This window comes from Callithrix jacchus, chromosome 3 (genome assembly GCF_049354715.1).
Source record: "Callithrix jacchus isolate 240 chromosome 3, calJac240_pri, whole genome shotgun sequence".
NCBI lineage: Eukaryota > Metazoa > Chordata > Mammalia > Primates > Cebidae > Callithrix > Callithrix jacchus.
Window position 1 is genome coordinate 102,454,798 of NC_133504.1, and position 22,826 is coordinate 102,477,623.

At 35.5% G+C, this 22,826-nt stretch overlaps 1 protein-coding gene across 18 annotated transcripts in view; it reads right to left on the minus strand.

The window, feature by feature from the left end:
• BMPR1B (bone morphogenetic protein receptor type 1B) overlaps window positions 1-22,826 on the minus strand; it is a 413,639-nt gene that overhangs the window by 88,225 nt on the left and 302,588 nt on the right. The window contains exon 5 of one of the 18 annotated variants that reach the window (XM_078366793.1): window positions 20,109-20,178. The exons of 16 other annotated variants lie outside the window; for them this stretch is intronic. Coding sequence is in view for 1 of the 2 variants with exons in the window: in XM_035293291.3 (XP_035149182.1) it covers window positions 19,986-20,058 (73 nt within the window). In the remaining variant the exon portion in view is untranslated. Of the gene's footprint in view, window positions 1-19,985; window positions 20,274-22,826 lie in introns of those variants that run through there. One more of the 18 variants, XM_035293291.3, reaches the window with a different exon arrangement.

Below are 22,826 nucleotides of genomic sequence, written 5' to 3' on the forward strand. Positions count from 1 at the left end.
ACACCCACACACACCCTTATTGGCGATCTTTCTCTGGAGAACTCCGACTAACAGTTAAGTTTACAAAGTTTCATTAAATAACCAGGCATTTTAAAAACAAATACAAAGGGTTATTTAATTAAATCTGAACTATCTCGGGCCCTTGAATTATGGTTTTCATGATTTCTCACATTCAAGAAAGCTACAAGTGTAATTTCATTGTCAGCAATACAATTTAGGGTTCATATATATATATATATATATATATACACACACACAGATACACGCATGCGCGCGCACACACACACACACACACACACATATTCATAATTTATGCTTTATTGACTGCAATTTTGGCAACGTAGCCCATCATACCTCTGTGACCCACTGAGTATCCAATGTGAGCTCAGACCGGCAAATCATTAACATCTTCTTAGTGTACTGTGAAGTACTGGTATGAGATTAAACAGCAAGGATTAAATCCAAATAAGTCAAAGATTTCATCCACAGCTATGGTATACTCACCAACTAAGAGATGATTACTGATCAGACAGAGTGATTTTTGTTTTCATTAGTTTCTATAAATTTCCTTGGGCAGTGTCTTTCTCATATCTATCCTCTGTTGGCCCAGAGATGGGTATACAATAATCTTTCCCAACAGTATTGCCCCCTTGAGAAATCAAATTGTTTAATAAATTTCCAAGTTGAAGACCAGTTCAAGATGCTTGACTCTGCTCTACTAAATAAGGTAATAAAATCACCAGAGGTATGAAACCTATTGGCAAAATCCTATGCTTCAAAATATATAAAATATGTGTTGCTGAAGAATTCAACAATTAAAATTTTTATGTTATGAGACAGATACATACATACCAAAAATCGTATTTGAAACATTTAGACATTTTTCATTACATGAATTCTGAGTGTTTTAGTAAAGAACATACTCATTTCTAGTGAAGGAAGGGAAGAAGAAAAGAAACTTCAACATGTTTTCAATAAAAGGAAATGGCTATGAAAGCAAAATAAAGAGTTTGAGGTTAGCCAGGACAAGCTAAAAGTAAATTCCTTGTACTCTAGAGATACTCAGGCACTTTGTCTAAGATAAATGACTTTATCTTTCTTTCAAAATGGACCAATATATGTATTTTTTAAATTTATCATGGTTTTCTTTCTCTGTTTTTCAAATAATCCAGAAAAGAATTAGTGGCAATGATTAGGAACTTCTATGCTCCTGCAGAAACACAGTGAGTTACATGTGGGTTTTCCTTGTTTGCTTTTTGTAAGGTCACTAGTCTACCTCAAGGCACCACTCCCTCACTAGGCACTGGTTTACCCTACAGTAGCCTTTCCTGAGCTCTAGGCCAGCACACTCAATTGACTATCAGGCGTCTAAGTGACACTAAGAGGTCTGAAAAGTCAAATTCAACAAACTCTCAAGTTAACTCTTTTTTTCAGGAAGCCTTTCCACCCTATCCCATTCCTTCCAAAATCTGCTTTCTTCAGTATTCTGTCTGATAAACATCACAGCCATTCACCTGGCTGCCAAAGTAAAAAACCTGAGTCTTACTATATTTCTTCTGCTCTAATATTCATTATAACTAATCCATCAACAACTCAATCACTTTAATCTTCTATATTTTTCTGTAATGCTTCTTCCTCTCTCCATTAATGCTGTTAAAAGATGCCAAAAGGAAGCTCTCATCATTTATTACCTGGTTGATGGCATAGCCGCCTGGTTTCTACTCTCTAACTTTAGCCTTCTTTACACCACAGTAATTTCTATTCTCTATCCTTTAGCCTTCTTTACACCAGTCCAAATCACAGTTTCTAAAATACCCATTCATTCATCTACTTAACAATTGCTTCATGAGCACCTTCCAGGTACCAGGCTCTGTCCTAGGCTCAAGGACATAGCAGTAGAAAGAAACAGACACAATTCCATGCCCTCACAGCTCACAGTCACAAGAGAAAAAGAGACAGTAAATTAAAAACAATGAAGAACTATAAATTATGCTAAGCACTTTGGAGAGGAATAAAGTAGGAAATGGGACAAGATTTATTTTGAGTGGTAGTGATTTTAAAGCGAACAGATAGAATTTCCTCCATGTAAAAGTCAGTTTTGAGAAGGGAGAGACGAAGAGAGTGAGTTGTGAAGAAAAAGGGAAAGTGTTCTAGACAGAAGGAGTATAAGCAAGAGCCTTGAAGTAGAAGTGCACCTGGCATTCTTGCAGGGTAACAGGTGCCAGTTTGTCCAGCAAGAGGAATACTAGTACGTTGTAAGGTCATACAGGAAATAGGGAACAGATCCTCACTGGCCTTTTTGAAAATTTCTACTGATTGTCATTCTATGCTAAGAATAAACCATAGAGAGCAAAAAACCAAAGCAGAGAGCCATTCAGGAGATTGTTGTTATAATTAAGGCAAACACTGACTGTGGTTTGGACATGGGCAGTAGTGGTGGAGGTTATGAGAAGTGGTCTGATTTGAGATATACAATAAGTCCTCACTTAACGGTGTTGGTAGTTTCTTAGAAACTGCAATTTTAAGCAAAACAATGTATAGCAAGTCCACAAATAATGTAATTTCACACTGGTAAAAACCTAAGCTTCAAAATATGTCACTATAGTGACATGATATAATAGAGTTCCATTATAACATGGATGAAAAAAACTGGTTTCATTTTATGTCATTCTTCTTAAAGTGCCAGTTTCCAAAAGCCTATCAACAACATTAAATGAGGACTTATTGTATTTTGAAGGTACTTCATAATTTTGCTTTCCCAGGAAAGTGAAGCCTAAGACAACTGCTTGCATACAGTGAGTTTATTTGGGAATGACATCCCAGGAAGTTGGAGTGTGCAAATGGAGTTGTGAAAGAAGGAAGGAAACAATAGCAATTCAGGTGTCAAAAGGTCAAGAGATCACAACCACCCTAACCAACATGGTGCAACTCCATCTCTACCAAAAATAAAAAAAATTTAGCTGGGCGTGGTGGCATGTGCCTGTGGTCCCAGCTACTCAAGGGGCTGAGGCAGAAGAATTACTTGAACCCAGGAAGCAGAGCTTGCAGCTAGCTGAGATTGCACCACTGCACTTCAGCCTGGTGACAGAACAAGACTCCATCTGAAAAGGGGAGACTCCGTCTGAAAAGGGGAAGAGAAGAGGGAAGGGAAGAAGAGGGAACGGGAAAATTCAAGGATAAGTTATCCAGTTGAACCTAACTGAAGGAAACAAGTCTAAGTATAGCCAACCCAGGGAATACAAGGAGAAGTGATTATCTCTCTCAGCCTCTGTCCCCCACTGGTAAGGTCTGGTTTGATGGGCCATTATCTGGCCCTCATTGCAGGTTATACATGAGTATAGAAGGTCCTCCCAGCTTCCCATGCGCTTCATCAAAGAAGGTCCATGACAGGAGGCCAGGAAATGAGATAGTATTCAGTTACACCTTCACAAAGTTGGGCAATGCCTTTATGGAACTGTTGGCTGCAGCCGTGACAGTAGTCTTGGGTAGGTCAAAGAGGATTTGGAGGTGATGCATGCAAGTGCCCAACATGGACAGTAATGACTAATTTTCCAATGGGCCATCTGTATTTTATGAGAGAGAAGGAGAAACTAAGGAGAATTCCAAGGGTTTTGTCTTAATCAACTATAAGGATGGAACTGTCATTAACTGATTGAGAAAAATGGTGGGAAATATAATTATGTTAGTTTTCTTCTCAAGAGCCAGCCATGGATCTGTATTCTTTGTATTTGTCTGCCCCCACGATCTCCCTCTGGTAATATTTTCCTTCAATCCACAGGGCATTTCACAATACTGGAAGATATTAAGCATTTAATAAAAGTATGATAAACCAAAGGTAAAAAATGGTTTCTTCAAGTAATTATATGCTTATTTTAAAGATGCAATAAAATGACTCTTAAGGTGAGGATTAACATAATCAGAGTTTGTGTCTCATCTCAGACTTACAAGTAAAATATTGTTTTCAACATGTCTATTATCTACAAGAAGAAATGACATATTTTGTTAATGCTGTTCATGCAGGGCAGAGACCCACAAACGTCTTCTCATAGTGCTTTCTTGGCTTCCTTCCACTTTCATTCTGATGGAAAATGTGAATTCATTAATTTTAGATTCAACATAGGTTTCTGTCGGGTAAACTTCTTGGCCGACTAGGTTTTCCAAACCTAGTCCTTTTCACTTGGAACAAATGTGCTATTCCAGAAGATGCCAACACATCATGTGTTACTGATACATAACAAGATTAAGATGAAAAATGAAAACATTTAAAATGCAAGACATACTTGGGAAAAATTACACAGTAAAGTGACCTGGGGAATGCCCTTAGCAATTTTCTAAATTATTCGGATAATATCTTCAGGACTTAAGAGTATAGCTCTAGGTCTTATTAAATGTGTAAAATGCTGCAAGTTTAGGTAATAAAATGGCATACAAAGAAAAGCACCTATAATTTATAGCAAATAAAAATCACTTGAGTTTGAAACTTCCAAAGTTCTATTAAATCATGCAACAACTTTCTCATTTAAAATAAACTAGAAACCAATACATCCTTCAGAGATGTATGAAGTCAGATTGCTAGATACTGTAGCACTTTTATACTTCTCTAAACTAAAATTCCTTTACTAGAAAAATAAGACAGAAGACTCTATTACCTAAATAAAATGCTTTAATTGTTCTAAAACTATACTCACAAATGTTCCATGCATTTCCACTGCCTGTTATTCACCTGCCTTTGAAAAAACAACATAATTTAGTCCAGTGGTTCTCAAAGTTTAGCACATAACAGACTCACTGGGGGGCTTAAAACACAAATCTCTGGGCTCATTCCCTAAAGTTTTGGATTCAGTGGATTTGAGTTGATACCCCAATAACATGCTTTTATATCAGCTTCCTATGTAACGCTGCTGCAGGGACCACAATTTGAAAAGTAGTATCTAGTCAAAATCTGATTTTTCTGCAAAAATTTCCACCCCCTCACACAAGCTTCTGGCACTGCATATTTTCTCACTTTGATTTTGCTTAAACTATTCCAATCGCTCCTATAAGCTCTAGAAATAGAAGAAACTGTACCTAACCTGTATGCTACAGAATAACTGCATTTTCAACTTGAATGCTAGCACAACTATATTCATCTTTGCCATCATTTGTTATTAATACCACAACAAACAAACTCAAGGCCCTGAGGTTGTTTTCCTTCACCAGTAATGGCCATGGCTCTGAGTGGGAAAAGCATGAAACAATATTCTAGGAAAACATGCTTATGTTATGTCTATGAGCTCCTCCTATCTGAGAAGGGCTTGTCAGGCAATTTCCCAACCACTCTCTCCTATGACAAGAAAGGCATTTCTGTTATATGAACAAGTAGAAAAGTAATAGATACCTCTGATTCAGGAATGAGACTTCCTGGCCTAGGGTCTGCTCTTTGTCTGCCAAGAGAAACTTTTATTCTGTTACAGGAGAGTCCATGATAAAGGTTCATAGGCAAATTAACAGCTACTCACAAAGTTAGACTCAGAATTAAGAACAGCAGCTGTCCCAAGAAGATATCATTTCCCCTTAAGCAAGCAGCATTGCAGGTGGGCTACTCTGCTAAGTTTTTAGCCAAGGAAAAGTAATCTGATTTGAATCAGGGCTAATGGAAACTCTAAATCACATATAGTTTTTCTCATAAATTAAATAATAAAACAACAAAACTCTTTCAGTAAAATTCTGATTTTAAAGATAAAATACTATGATAATTGATACTGAAAAAGCAAACATCATTCAGTGAAGAAGCCCTAGTTGAATATTTTATTGTAGAGGATATTTTCTTGAATTGTCTTCAATTATTAGAAAAAAATTCATGTTTCAAGCTGAAAGGGAGGAGGGATAAATGTACTCAATTTCATTACTGGCTCTCTCTTCTGTTATATAAAATGCTACAAATATATTTAAAAATGGATCAGAGAATACAAGATTCTTACAACTCATTTTTATAAAATCTTAACAGATATTTTACTTCTGAGATATAAAAGGTCAGAGAATGAAGGCAAATGAGTACCAGTTCCTTCTCCTCCCTTATTCCACACTATCCTTAATTTGCTATTTATCACTCCCAGGAATATTTTTAAGAGCTTTATTGGGATATAATTGACATACCATAAAATTCACTCATTTTTAATATGTACAAATCATTGCTTTTTAATATAGGCATAGAGGTATACAACCATCAAATGACATAATTTTAAAACCCTCTCAAAAACAAAACCATATACAGGTAGTCACTTCCTATGTCCCCAGCCTCTCTGGAATTTTTAAGTAAATGTAACATACAATTCTTTGTATCTGATTTCTTTCACTTAGTATAGTTTTTAATATTTGTTGTATTAAATTTTACATGTTGTAGTATGTATCAGTACTTCATTCTTTTTCTGCCAAATAACATTCTATATACAGATACACAACATTTGGTATTTAATATATTTAACATTTATATTATCTACAATGCTGCTATGAACATTCTGTGTGCAAGTTTTTATGGACACATTTTCTCATATTTCTCAGGTATATACTTAGGAGTCAAATTGCTAGATCATATGACAACTACATAACATTTTGAGAAACTGCCAGACTGTTTAACAAAGTGGTTGTACCATTTTACATTCCCAGGAGTTACAGATGAGGGTTCCAATTTCTCCACATCCTTAGCAACATTTGCTATACCTTTTTTATGATAGCCATCTTAGTACATGGTATACTAGATGGTATATTATGCTTTTGACTAAATTTCTCTGATAACTTAGAATGCTGAGCAATTTTTTTATGTGATTGTCAGCCACTTGTATACATTCTTTGGAGAAATGTCTGTTTAGATCTTTGTCTATTTTCAAACTGGGTTTTCTTTTTATTATTAATTTGTAGTGGCTCTTTACATAGGCTAGATTCATGTGTATTATCAGATATATGATTTGCAAATATATTCTTCCATTATGTGGACTGTCTTTTCACTTTCTTGGTGATGTGCTCTAAAGCACCAGTCCCCAGCCTTTGTGGCATCACAGAATGGTTGACAAAAAATGGAAGACAATTTTTCTATAAACGGGTGGGAGGGGATGGTTTCGGGATGAAACTGTTCCACCTCGCAACATCAGGCATTAGATTCTCACAAGGATCCTGTGGCCTAGATCCTTTGCATGCACAGTTCACAATAGGGTTTGCTCTCCTATGAGAATCTGATGCTCCCACTGATCTGACAGGAGGCAGTGCTCAGGCAATGATGCTCACATGCCAACTGCTCAATTCCCACTATGTGGCGAGTTCCTAGTGACCACTACCAGTCTGCGACCCAGGAGTTGGAAACCCCTGTTCTAAAGTGTATTTTTTTAATTGATAAAGACTTCCATTATTTTTTCTATTATTACTTTTGCTTTTGGTGTCATATATAAGATACCATTTCTTAATCTTATGAATATTTCCACATAATTATTTATCTACACCTATAAATGATATATCACTCTTAAAAATAGTTGCAACAATCACACTCTAACAGTGGTTAAGTGTTCCCATTTCTCCATATCCTTGGTAATCTAAATCTGCTAATTGTTTTGCCAATCTGGTAACTATAATGTGATATGCCATATTATTTTAACTTTCAATTCTCTATTTATTTAGCATCTTTTACTACATTTCCATATTACTCCTCTAAATGCCCTGTTTGTCTTCTGCCATTTTTGTTATTTTTATTTTTCTCCTTAAAGATTTTTATATGCACTTAATAATAGACACTTTACAGTTCTATGTCACACAACATGCTTTTCAAGAGTACTGGGTGTCCTTTTGCTTGTTTTATTTAACCACTACTAATTTTACTATCAACAAATTCTAAAATGTTTTATGATTTTGCATATTTTTGAATATTAAATCATCTAAATATTCTCCTCTAAGAAACGTTATCTGGTATAGCTGCTAGAAGAAAGGATACAATAGTCAGAGTCTTGATTTCAATGTAAAATTGATCATGTATTAATTTTGTGACTTTGAGCAAGTTATTTACCTTCTGTGAACTGTTTCCACATTCATACAAACAGAATAATAAAAGCTTCTGCACCTATGATCTACCCTAGGCTATAATCATATTATTTTATCACTATAGCTAAAACACTGTGAAACCAAAAGTTTTTATATCTGAAAGAGCAACTATCCTGAACTTGCTCTGTGCTTAACATCTATAAATGCAAAAATGCACATATTAAAACCTAAAATGAATGTTGATATTTGTAACCTTGTATTTCTAAATTGTAAGATCACAAATGAAATATGTCAGCTATTGTAACTATAAGAATACCACTTTCTTTTTTCACTCATACACCTTTTTTATTATTATGAAGATAATAAGGTGACTCATTAAGAACAGAAATATCGTAATCTCAGCACTTCGGGAGGCCGAGGTGGGTGGCTCATGAGGTCAGGAATTTGAGATCAGCCTGGCCAAGATGGTGAAACCTCATCTCTACTAAAAATACAAAATTAGCCGGGCACAGTGGTGGGTACCTGTAATCCCAGCTACTCAGGAAGCTGAGGGAGGAGAATCGCTTGAACCTGGGAGGTAGAGGTTGCAGTGGGCTGAGATTTTGCCACTGTACTCTATCCTGGGCGACATAGCATGACTCCATCTCAGGAAAAAAAAAAAAAAAAAAGCACAGAAATAATAAAAAGAATCCAGACTAATAAGTAAACCTTTCTAGAACTTCTTGGGGGAACAATTGTGCCAGAGTATCTTATAAAATATAAGTAGATAATATGACATCTTAGCAGATTTTTAAAAGCCCTTAAGCAAATACAAGAAGCAAAACAAAACCACAGAAGGAAACCAAGCATTCTCATTCAGCTTGCAAAACCAAAGTCAGGATTCACAGTGACTGAAGAAATAATTAATGGAGAGTCTGAAATATTAGGATATACACTATAGCAATTTTACCTGCTAAGGAAGGTTCCCTGATTATTCTAACACATTCTACAGCAGTCACCCAAACCCATAAAGTCAAATGTGTAAATCTAGAGGATCCAAGTACAGGTGATATTCTATAATGGAAAGGAAGAGTAACCATGCAATTTTAGCATTAAGTAATAAATCTGTAGATATTCACACTCATTCCCAAGGTGTACAGCTGCAGATCACAATTCTTAGTTACAGTCATAGCTAATTAGGGTATTTTGCATGTAATCTCTTTAGATTAACATTTTAGGAAGAGAAAAAAGAAAAAGGTGCTCCATTCTTCAATCTGAGGTACAAATTATTTTTCCTAGAACTCAAATGTGTTCTCCTACTTTGTCCCCTTTTGACCTCAGACACTGAGGTATTTTAGGTCAGAACAGACTGTGCAATAGCTGCATTCCCATAATCATTAAATTATGAAAGCCTAAATGTGGTTGAATACAGAGTACTTCTGCAAACTAGAATATATTAGAATATTAAAATACATACATTAGAATACATAGGAATATCAAAGCAGAAAGTTATCAGCTCTAAGCTTTATTCATACACTGACATTTATTCTTAGAGATGGTGGTGGTAGTGGTAGGGTATGGTTTTGTAACCTGTTTCTTAAATAAATGTTCCTGTGGTTTATTTGTCTGTTCTCACACTGCTATAAAAAACTGCCTGAGACTGTGTGATTTATGAAGAAAAGAGGTTTAATTGACTCACAGTTCCACAGGCTGTACAGGAGGCATGGCTGGTCAGACCTCAGGAAACTGGCAATTATGGGGGAAGAGCAAAGGGAAAGCAAGTACATTTTCATATGATGGCAGGAGAGACTGTAAGTGAATGGAGAAGTTCCACATACTTTTAAACCATCAGATCTTATGACAACTCACTATCACAAGAACAGCAAGGGAGAAACCCCCCCATGATCCAATCACCTCCCACTAGGTCCCTCTTCCAACACTGGGAATTACAATTCAACAGGAGATTTGGGTAGGGACACAAATCCAAACCACATCATGTGGCAAAGACCTTGTTTTGGCTTTCTAAACCTACATCCTAAACAGCAATCCTAAGGGCAAATTTAAATGTAATCCCTAAAGAACTAGAACTGAAGACTCTAGGATCCCACGTTCTGTCCTGATGCTAGCACTAATAGTGAAACTTTAAACAATTCACCTAACAACTTTCTGCTTCGTTTTCCTCACTTTCGAAAATGAGAAAACAAAAGTAGGTAATAAAAATTAACTAGGTCAGCCGGGCACGGTGGCTCACTCCTGTAATCGAAGTATTTTGGGAGATAAAGGCAGGTGGATCACCTAAGCTCAGGATTTCGAGATCAGCCTGGGCAACATGGTGAAACCCCACCTCTACTAAAAATATAAAAATTAGCTGGGCATGGGGGCAGGTGCCTGTAGTCCCAGCTGCTAGGGAGGCTGAGGCACGAGGATCACCTGAACCTGGGAGGTGGAGGTTGCCGTGAGCCAAGATCACGTCACTGCACTACTGCCTAGGCAATGGAGTGAGACCTTGTCACACACACAAAAAAGAAAATAGGTCTTTTCTCAAATGGGAGGATAGGTGCCTTTTTGATTTAGGTTGTATAAATGTTTGTTTACATAATAGCCTTTGTTTTCTGTTAAAGGAAACCTTCAGCTCCAGCATCCCACACACAAACGACTTCCGTTCTGACTTGAAAGGAAATTCCTTTTCAAGGTTCACAGTACATTAGAGACAGCTGCATTGCTGAGCTTCCTCCAGAAACTTTAAAAAGCTGCAGATGTAGCCCATGCATGACATGGATTATGGAACAGGACAATCCCAAGCATTTGGAATGCCCCTTCTCTTGCCCTCTTTTAATTTTATATATTCTGGGATATGGGCTGTGTATATTAAGTGGAAGGAGGAAGGGAGGGAGGAGTGTGTGTGTGTGTGTGTGTGTGTGTGTGTGTGTGTGTATTCTAAATCAAGTCTAAAGTCCCTGAGGGAACATAGGAGCTCCCTAAAATAGCTATCTTGAGTGCTAATTTTCAAAGCAAGATAAGTTAAAAAGTACATTTCCAGTTAATGACATTTTAACAACTATCAGTCATTATCTATTTACTTCCAAAGAGGCAAATCGCACATCATCCACAGTCATTCCCTGGGTATGTTCCCATATTGCCAGGGAACACAAAAGTGTTTATCTGGAAAACTCAATTCTGGACTCAGAATCCACAAAATAATATTAAACTAAGGTAGTAAGAATTCTGGCATAGATCTTTTCCAGCAGAAGCAGGAAAGAGAGTTATGACTTAGTTTCTTTTCAGGACAGTCCCCAAAACTGCCTAGATAGCCACAAAGGTATGACTTTTTCCTTTGGGAATAACTGTTTAATATAACTGGAGATGAGCAGACGGCTCAGGAACATGCAAACTGCCAACACGGTGTTTTCTGAGGGAACAATCACAGAGCCAAACTCTGAACAGATTTCCAGGAGCTTAATAGGTATCTAATGACTATTTGGAGACAGAAATTATTTAATTATATGTATCTGAGGAAGAGACAAGAAATTTGGGATTCCTATTTCATTTCACTCTTTCAGAAACCTTTCAGTTCACACTTGGATTGTTCACAATAAATTAAGATTCCCTTATCCCTCTTCACTATTGGGGACACTATTTGTGTAGTGCTAGAACAACTGTTTTATTAAACAACACATCATGCTGAAAACATTTTATAAAAAGATGTCTAAGTATATGGGTAAGTTACTTTTGAAACAAAGTCTGAAAGTACATGTAGTGTCTTTTCTTACCTTTTAAGTACATGTAGTGTCTTTTCTTACTCTGAAAGTGGAGTTAGAGGTTCTAACTGTAGGTAAAGAATAAACTGAACCTTATTATCTCAAATTCAATGTGTACAAACTCCTTTGGGATAGCTTATTAAATGGAAGCCTTCTCAGCTCAACTCCCAAATATTTGGTGAGTGGTTTTGAAATGGAATATTGGGACCTGTATGTTAACAATGACCTGTAGTGATTCTGATACAGTAAATACATAGAACCATGCTGTGAAAACTGCAGACTCCATGTTTCTAAAATTGGGGGAGTGTTGGTCAAACACTGCTTACCAGCTGATTCCTACTCAATGGCCATTGCAGCAAGTGCTCAGCCAATGCTCACTGAACATCTGCAAAACACAAGTCCCACCAGACAGGCCAAAAAGAGGCAGAAAATCACCTGATCCTGAACTCAGGTCTCTTTTGCCACACTGCACAAATCTGACACAAGGAAAACACACTGGCCAACTGTTATATTATTGTTGGCAAGCACCGAAATTTGCTCAAAACCCTTACAAATGAAACCCAGCTGCTTAAGCTCAATACCAGATGTCTTCTACAATGTGCAGCTTTGATAGATTAAATTGAGCATAAGAAAGAGATGAAATATATGAAATCTAATTTGCAAGATGTTTGTCATTAAGTCTATTTAACAAAAAAGACAGAAAATTATGTTTTTTACCATAATAAGTTAAGTAGAGTAGATTAATATTATTCATAATAGCTACTAATATGCTTATGTTATGAATAAACCATTTGGTATATCTGTATAAAATCAGCCCAAAAACGGCCCCCCAGAAATTCCCCCACTGAAAGAATGTCATGTGCCTATAAAATCACATGATTTAGCAGAAGGTCCTTTCTCCTTCAGACTCTTCCCCCAATATGAACATGTTTTTACTCAGGGCATAAGAAATTAAGTAGGAAATAGTGATACTATCTGATTTCAATAAACTGTAATAATCCTATGAAAGCATAAATGTATATATGAAACGTGTGTGCGGATGTGTATAATGTGTGAAAGGAAGTGTGAAGTAAAGAGGCAACTTAAGTGGCATCTACCCCTTTTCTGTTAACGTGTCGCGACGGACGTCTTTTGTTACTGTTGTTGTTTTCCAGGTCACTGCACACACTTCTCAGTAACTACAGTGAATTCAAAGCCTAAGTTAAATGCAGAGAAGCCACTCAACTATTCCCCCCAAAGAGCTGGTGCACATTTCCTCACTCAAATCAGCCAATATTTCATGGGTAAATACAGCATATTATTCTTTCAACATTAACTTTTTTTAAAAAGGTAGGAATATAAAAAGACTTCTTTATAATGCAATTTGAAAACAAGACATATTTGTGCATATCAACTCTAACCAAGACATTCAGTTGAGATTTAGCCCCATAAAAAAGTGCATAATCATTAAAACTATACACAATTGCAAGCAACAAGTGTGTATTCATTTTTTCAGATTTAAAAAAACAGTGATTTGAAATACTGATTTGAGTTTTTCAGATTTGAAAAAAAAAAAAAATTAGCTTTCTTTTAGAGAGAAACCAGAATAAAGGTAAACACTTCAGCAAAGACTTCATTTGATAATGAATATTTCTACAAATGTAATAACAGAAAGATAATTTCATGTGGAGTTTGCAAAACAAACCTTGACTTGGATTTCTTGAAGCTCCGTGCTACTGGCCTTGGCATAGCTTGTATCAAAGGTAAACAGAAATGGCCAGAAAAAATTTTAAGATGCTCTGTTATACTAAGTTGATTCACACTTGGCTGATATCTCATCAGTGCAGTTTCTACATTATGGAAGTCCCACAGTTGACTTTTTAAGTAGTGTATAAGTCACTATTTCCTTATATGTAAATCTCCCATTAAAATTGTGAAGACAACAATATGACTATGGGGACATTATGTAACATAGAATACTATATGGCAGTAAAACATCACAAGCCAAAGACAATTTTCACTATGTACTAATGAGGTTTTTCACAAGTGAATTCAAAATGTACATTAATTTTCCTCTGGACACCAGAAGAAATCAGACACATAGTTTCAGACATTAAGTGCCCAGAATCTGATTGAATGATGTATAACTCTAGCCTCAAACTCATCTCCTGGTCAGAAATCATAAATACAAAATGTATGAGATATTCTTTTTGAGACATTTAGTCTGCATCTAACATTTCAATAAATGAGTGAAACCTGTATATAACAATCTCCTCAAACTGAAGTCTGTCAAGTCACTACACTACTTGTTTCATACATTATTTCTGCTACCATGTTGATATCCTGAATTTCTATAGCATCTTTTTTTAAAGAGAAAAAGATATCAGATATAGCTTTATTTACTATTAAGATACTTCTGTAGGACCTATAGAAATACATTATCATTATTTTTAGTAATATTTGCTGAATAACAAAGTTCAAATGAGAAATATTGTGTTTTTTAAATAATTTTCAAAATATTTACCTGATAAATAATTCATTTGCTAGCCAATATCAATTCAGTGTAAACAAGAGTCCTGTAAGTATTTATATTGCTATTAAAAGTGACAACAGTAGCCATGTTAAAGGTTTTTCATTGCCAACATAATGCAAACTGTCTTCTAGAAAAATTAGACAATAACAGACACTGTGAGCAGGTGCAGTTTTTCCAGAAGAGGGTTTGGATTACATTGGCAATCAAAACCTTTAACATGGCTAGTGGGTTACCTTTGATTATTCTAAAGGCCCACAGCCAATCGAATTCTTTCTCCAAAGAAATTAAAATTAAAAGTGAAACATCTACCAGTTAACTTTGTAGAGCTAAGCAGAATGGTCTTGGAACATTAGGGACTGCAGCCACCATTTTGAGTCAAGCAAGAAACTATAAGTATGTCCAGGGACAAAGATTCCTCTATATGCCAAGCCTGTGCTATGCACTCAAGACACAGCAATACATAAAATGGACAGTTCATTCTTCTGAGAAGCTTAGCTTCCAGCAGGAGACATATATAATGATAAATTATGAAGTGAACCATAAAGGAAAAATAAAACACAATAAGGGATTATATCAAGGGGAGTTTATTTAATTTAGACCGTTAAGGAAAACTTAACTAAATGGCACTTACACAAATGTATGGATAAACAGAGTAGAAAGGCAAAGAACTTTCCAGACTGTGAAAGCAGGATATGTGAAGTACCTGAGTGAGAAAAAAGTTGGATCATTCTTTGCTTTCTCTTGTTTTCAGTAAAAGGCCTCTATGGCTAATGCTCAGTATGTAATGTGACGAGTACAAGATTAGTCAGGATTCAGCTGATACCAAACCTTGCAGGACATAGAAAGATCTGGATTTTATCCTAAATGCAAGGAGCATCCATTACATAATGTTAAACAAAAAGAAAAGAAGGGAGCAGACATGCAGCGAGAGTGGAATGTGCACAAGGCCCTCAGGGAGAGAGAGACACAGACATGGAGACATTCAGGTCCTCGTGGCTTTCTGGGTACCATGAGGCCTGTGTTTCCTTTAGCTTCTCTTTATGTCTGCATTAAACTTCTTTCTCTACTTAAGACTCTGTTCTTTATAACTGAAATATCAATACTATGATTTTATATAGTTAACTTATTATCAAAATAATGTAATAGAGATGGTATCAAGCAGAGGAATCAGTTAATTCAGAAAGTCATTTTCCAAGTTAAAAGAAACATGGAGAGGCCTACAGTAAGAATAAAGTTATTCTGAGTGCAAAGTAAAAAGATCATCCTGATGATTTTACTATTCACATTCCAAAATCAACAAATATCTATTAAGATAGAAAAAGTCACTATTTTACAGATAAAAAAATATAATAATCAAGATCAGGGTGCATCTGGACCTAAAATGCAGCATGAGAAAGCTCAACAGAAAACTTAGCTGATTAAGATAATTGTTCTATAATTCGTTGTCAATACTTTCTTATTTGAGGATTTGTTCAAATTCCTGTATGAATTCTAAAAATAGATATGCATTTGAAAAGTTGGGGGAAGAAGATATAGATTTATTCCTGGCAATTCTAAATCAATAAAATATTTCTACAGTGTTATTTCAGATTCAATTGGCTTATAAGGAAAAATAGAAACTAATTTGAGTTATTTCATGTTCCAATTTTTTTCAAAAGCCTTCATAAAAGACTTGCATATGGTTACTAGTATTTTGAAAATAACTTACAAAAAAAGGTGAAACCTAATAATTTCAGTCTGTACTCAGCAATTATGTGAATGTACTGTCCAATCTCATGTGCAGCACTAAAGATGAAAACTATAGTTTAGCCATCTTCCTCCCAGGTAAATGACCAGAGATCAAATTCCTTATATCTGTGATGCTCACCACAACTTGTAGTTACTGCCGATTAACAGCCAGGGATTAATTGTTAGAAATGCCACATAATAGCTGTAGTAGGAAATATTTTAAACACAGAACCATATTTATGCATTTAACAGCTGTGTTGGTCTAACAGTTCAGATTTTCACTATACTTTGCCATATGGTAATAAGGATCATTTTCACTTAAAAATATTACCAAAAACCAATGCCCCACAGCAATATTATTCTAACTGTGACACTACATATTCACAGCCATGTTTGTTATCCTCCTCTTACTGGATTCCCTAATTGCCCTGATTTTACTAAAAAAAAAAAAAACTTATAACAGATTTTTTTATTTTGAAATTAGTGTCAACTAGGCCATAGACAAATATGACAATAGGAAACCTATGGAATACGGCCTGGCAATGGAGAGGTGGTACATAAAATCAGATTATATAAAACTGTAAGGACTGTGGAGGCTTGGATCTGGTTTTGATCACTGGGCTTGAGGATTTTTCCATATTCACAAAAGAGTGGATTTCTACTTCCTATCTCACCTCCTCTCCCTGTAAGCATCTTTACCAGTGTAGAATCACTCCTAAAATAAATGTGGCTACCAACTTTTATTTAATCTGATTGCTTTAATAAACTATTAGCATTATTTTATGAGGGAAAAATTGTAGAAATTTTCACATGTACACTTGACAGGGAACTAAATGAAAATTTCACCATTTTAAATGATGGAACGTGAGGCCTATCCACGTCAGGAAGGGGACATTGTTGCCACCACTGTGTTAGAACAACAAACCCAGAGTCCTTTAGTTTTTAGGTGTGTCAGTCTATCATCTTTATAACTTTAGTAAATTCCCCTAACAGAACTTAAGAAGAATGGGAGTGAACAAAATGATGCTTTAATACTGTTTATAGACTGTACTATATTCAATGTTTTAGTACTGTTTACACATTGTACTGTATTCATTATGACTGCCTGTGAGTCTCTACTATGTTTGGAGAATAAAGGTGCAGGACAGTACAAGTAGCTCAATCTAAAAGTAATCCATTTCAAGTAGAAATAAACACTACAGATTTTGAACATTTCAGGTCATATTTTCACTTTTAGGAAGGCAATTCCCCATTTCCTAGCTTTAAAAATATGTTTCTGAAGCAATCACTATATTCCAGTATTTAAAAGACTTGCAGTTCAAGACGTCTACCAAGACGGTACTCGTGCCTCCTCTTTTTTGAAGGCTGTCTCTTTTGAGTAAAACATTTAAGGTAAGACGTGGACAATGATAAGATTTAGGTTGATGAATCACCACACACGTAGGTCACCCTTGCTTCTATTCCAAGTAGGAAGAGTTCTTCTTTCCACTTATTGTGACTTTGCAGAGCTTTGTCACAAGCTCAAGTGGAAAGAAGTGGAACTGCAATATCACAGATATTCGCTCCATATAAATCTTTAGGTTTCCACATATTTAATTAACAAAATATTTTTATGCACCTGATGCTCACATTCTCCAAATGTCTCAAGTTGTCATTTTGAAACACATTTACTTTAAATATGGATTTCAGATCTCGGAATATTAACCTTGGCTTTGTTACTCAAAAGTCATGACCACATCATTTAACAGTGCTTCATATTTTCCTTTTCTGTGATCATGATTCCACTGAACTAGATGCAGAATGATTGTAAAGCATGTCAGAAATTGTCAATGAATATTTCACTTTAATAGTTCAAGTGGCTTAATTTTGGTTAATCTCATAGTCCTTCCCCATTAATAGCACATTCTGTATCTGTCAGGACAAAAATAAGTAAATAACAAGTGAATTTTAAAGAAAGTTACAGAGAGTTCCACAACAAAGAAGTCAATTGGTGACAAAACTGGGAAAGTCAACTGGGATTTAACATGTTCATCACACTAAGATGATTGGTTGGATGGTCACAATCTTACCTCAGTGTACATTCCTAGCTTGGTTGCTTCCTATTTTTGCCTAAATTATTAATAATGATACTAATAACAGCAAACCTTCAGGCAATATTATGAGCCAGACACTACTCTAAGTGCTTATGTGTATTTACTCATTTAGTAGTTAAACCTATAGTAAATATAATTATTATCCCTATTTTACAGTTGAGAAAATTAGACAACAATGAGATAATTTATTCAAGTTCACACAACTAGTGAGTGGCAGAGCTAAGATTGAAAACCAGGCATTCTGGGTCCAGAATTCATATTCTTAGCCACTAATAAATTATGACATAAAATAAATTAAGTAGACACACATCACACATACATACACACACATCACCCACACACAAAGTGCCCTGTAAAGGGAGCTTTTCACACACACACACACACACACACACACACACACACGCCCTGCAAAGGGAGCCTTTTAAAAAGGCTCCCTATACCTATATGACCTCGAGGAAGACAAGGAATGTCTCTGGACGTCAACCACCTCACTAGAAGAAGTAAGACATTAAGACATTATTTTATACCACGTTATGTTAAATTACATTCTAAGCTTAGCATTTTATAATTCAAAGATTCTGTCTGTAGCATATGGCCTCTTTGCTTTTTATTGGCATAACTCAATACTAAATTTAAGTATTCATGTATTTCAAAGACAATGCCTAAAGAGAGTAAGCAACTACCACTCAGCAATGAAGAAGCAGTAACTAGAAGAGAGGAATGAGAATTTCACCTCATATATATCATGCTTTGAGCTTCCTGGAACATTCTTATAACACAATTTCCCTGAAGTCTTTCTATTCTCCCTAGAAGGTACTAGATTATAACAATTTATAGAGAATAAGCTAGTAAACTAGGTCAATGAAATACCTATCATTCCTTCATATCAATACACAAAAATTAAACTTACATATACCAATAGAAGTATAAATATATGTATGTATACCAAAATTAAAAACATTTTCCGTATAGTCAAGCCACAGAACATAATAGTGTCACAAAATACTTTGAGATTATGAAAATCTGAATCCTGCAAATACCAATCAAAAGTACACAATCTTCAGATAAATAGCTAAGTTAGTTCTATAATATGCATCTACGAGTACACAAAGTTGAGCCTAAATACATTTCAATCTCATACATATTCCCTTTATCATCTGGCTTCATTTTATAAAGCCATTATTTCCTTATTTCCAACCTTATAACTTCCTCTTTATAATCACTAAGAAGGCCAGTTATTTCACATTCAGTTCATTAGCTTTCTTCTCATTTGAAAACAGTTCAACTACTCTTAAAATTACCTTTTATTCAAAAATTTTAAATGTTTTAAAATTTGCTATATTTTAGTCAACTTGATGAATTAACAATTCTTCTGAACAAAATTATTACAAAGCAAGCCCCTGTTCTTAAAGGTGAATAAACATTTGACATAGTCACAAACTATAATTATTGCCATTGCAAAATTAAAGATTTAATCAATGCATTCATATAAAAATGATAATGAACATCAAAGAAAACTAGCTAACCTATAAAAATCTAACAATATTTAAGCTAAAATGATCAGAAAAAAGTTTGTTAGAATTGCTATTTTCTTAAATTTCTTCACATATATACTGTTTTAGCATATTGAGAATGAATTTGCTCAAGTTCCAAGTTGAATTGCATTTAATTTTCAATTGTTAGAGAAAACAGAAATGTTAGGTCTCTTTAAAATTATTCTAACAGACTACCTAGAAAGCCTTGCCATAATAGAGAAAGTAGTAAAATCACAGAGCAGTTGGAGGATAGGGGATGGAATTTTTTTAGACATTGAACTTCTGGCCTGAACTTTCCCTTCTGTGATAAAAGCCACGAAATCAGATGCTAACTCAGCCAGGTCCGCACTGTAGTGTAGGGCACTGATCTCCTTACCCCTTGTGTGCATAGAGAGAAGAATGAGCAAGAAAATGTGAAGCTGCCAGTTTAGTTCTTCCACCCAACCCATTGCAGCAGCAGAGCAGTGTGCCCCGCCTGTTTAAGCCTCCTGTTTCTTGCCTTTCCGTCTTTCACTGAGACTCCTCTGCTGCCACTCTTGTCAGGTCTTCTCGCCAGCCTGCCAGCAACCCTGAGACAGGACCGTGAAAGACAAGCCTGTTACAAACTGGTTCTGTCACCACAGAGACTTCAACTGATCACCTCGTGGGGAGGATAACAAAGGGCGCTGAGGACCCTGAGCCGGATTGTTTTCTTAAGAAAGGAGCCTGACCCAGCTGCCCACACAAGGGCTAGCACACGCCGGGGCTTCACTCTGCGCTGGCAACACCCATGTTCCCTAAATCTCTTGGGCAGCTATGAAGGGAATCCATAACAAACCTCATTTAAAACGCTGCTGTCATAAAATAGTTTCTTTCTTTTAACAAAGTTTTTTTTTCTCTGCTAGGAATTTTAACTGAGAAATGTAAAAAGAAAAAAATAATATTTTTATTTAATGAAATGCTGGCAATAGTGCAACACATCAAAATTATTGTGTTACAGCAGTTTTCTCACACTGTGACAGCAGATAAATAATGAAGCAAATACCCTTGAATCAAGTGTGCAGATATGAAAAGGGTCACGTGTAAAAGACATCTCTAATGAATAATGCAAGTTAAGATATTTCAGTTATGACTACAGTTTTAAGTGCTGTGAACCTAATCAACATTGTTATGTAAATAAAATCATTACAAGTTTTCCCACTTTTTAGATTTTAACTGTAATTGTTTCTCAACATAAACTATGAACATTTTTCTGAAGTTTTCATTTGTCATGATACTGAATGATCTTTTTAAATACTAAATGCATTTTTTGAAAAATTGATTTTTCTTTTACTCTAAGAACTGTTGATAATAAAATAAAAGCAATAAATATAAATGAATTGTCAGTATATGTAGAAACTACAATGTTACCAGAGACAAAAACAAGCAGATTTAGCTGATATTAAATCCCATCAGTTTGTCTGATAAAGGATTTATAAGTAGTGAATGTATTACAATGGTTATATCTAAGATATTTTTATTATATGTTTACTTGATATTTAAAAAAAATATTTTCTTGGAGAAAGAATCTGCTTTCTTCTCACTTTCAAAACACATCCCTTGTTTGCCCCTACTCCTGACCCCATCCTGCACCTCCTGGCCCTATTCTACTAGGTATGATTCAAAACTACTCTTTAGCTTAGGGAAGCCCAACAGTGTTTTGTTTGGATGACTTTACACGTATTACAATTGATCAACACCCTCAGTTTATACTTTCCTTAGTACTTTCATGAAATTTAAGCAAAATACAGTACTTTAACCATATAGGAAATCTTAAACTACTCTGAGCTTAATAAACTGAACATTCTGCCCTTCACAGAAGCCATGCAACTTACTTGTCAGAAACATGGAAGTTGGTGATTAAAAAGAATTGTCTTTGAGTAATATATATCCATATCCCTTTTAGTTAGGAAAAGAGATTGGCGTGTAGTAAAATGAGTAAGGATGATGATCAAGAACAGAGGGATATGTGGGAAAAGCAGACAAAAATCAAGCAATAGAATCTGCTTTTCAAACCTTCTATGTCGGGCTCAGAGCCACATTCACAACATGGTTTCTCTGCCAATTTGGAATCCAGCCTTGAGCTTTGGGGCAAGAAGTGAATAGCTGAAATGTGGGACAGCTCCCACTGCTCACATGTCCCCAATATGGGCTTCTATAAATGACTGAAAGCTAAGGACAGAATTTCTGCTCTCTCCCAGAATCCTAATTCAGTTCAAAACAATTCATATCACGACCATTTCTGATTTTGAACTATGTGCTTGCTGATTCAGTTCCTCAAAAAGGTTATCATACCAGAAAATTAGTATATAAGAAAGAATTAAGTAAAAATGTAAGACATTTTAAGATGAAGTGCCCCCAACAGAATAAACATGGAAATTCCAAGTAGAGGATGGAAGAGACTGGGCCAGGACTGCAGGAGAACTGGATGCTGAAAGATGAACCGAATTTACACAACAATAGAGAAGTTGAGAGGAAGAAATTATATGGGCAAGGTTTACAGGTAGAAATGAATTTTCAATTTGTGCAATAGCATCAGACAATCTTACTGGAACAGACAGCTCCTGTTAGTAAGTGGTTGGAAAGAAAGCTAGACAGAATGGAACTAAATTGTGTAGGACTTTGAATATAGGTTACTGAGTTTGGAATATATATTACACAAATAACCTGAGGCTTTTAAGTAACTGACTGGCTTGCTGAATTTAAAAAAAAAAAAAAAAAAAAAAAAAAAACACCTTTTATGCTGGGCACATTGGCTGTAATCCCAGCTACTTGGGAGGCTGAGGCAGGAAGATTACTTAAGGCCAGGAGTTCAAGTCCAGCCTGAGCAACATAACAAGACCCTGTCTTTTAAAAATATATTTTTTAATTAGTTGGATATTGTGGTTCACATCTGTATTCCCAACTATTGTGGAAGCTAAGATAGGAGGATGTTTTTAGGCCAGGAGTTCTAGCTGTAGTGAGCTATGATCACACCACTGAAATTCAGCCTGGGTGATAGAGCCAGATTCCATCTCCAAAAAAAGTTTTAGACCTTCAGCGTGTAGGCTGAATCTCTGAACCTCGTCTTCCAACTAGGTGAGAAGTGAAAACAAAATTAAAAGTGTGAGGAGAAGTTTCCACTTAGTCAAATGTTTTGCTAATATCTATATCTTTCATTTAGCAATATTTCAAAAATTCAAGATGTATCCCTATTAAT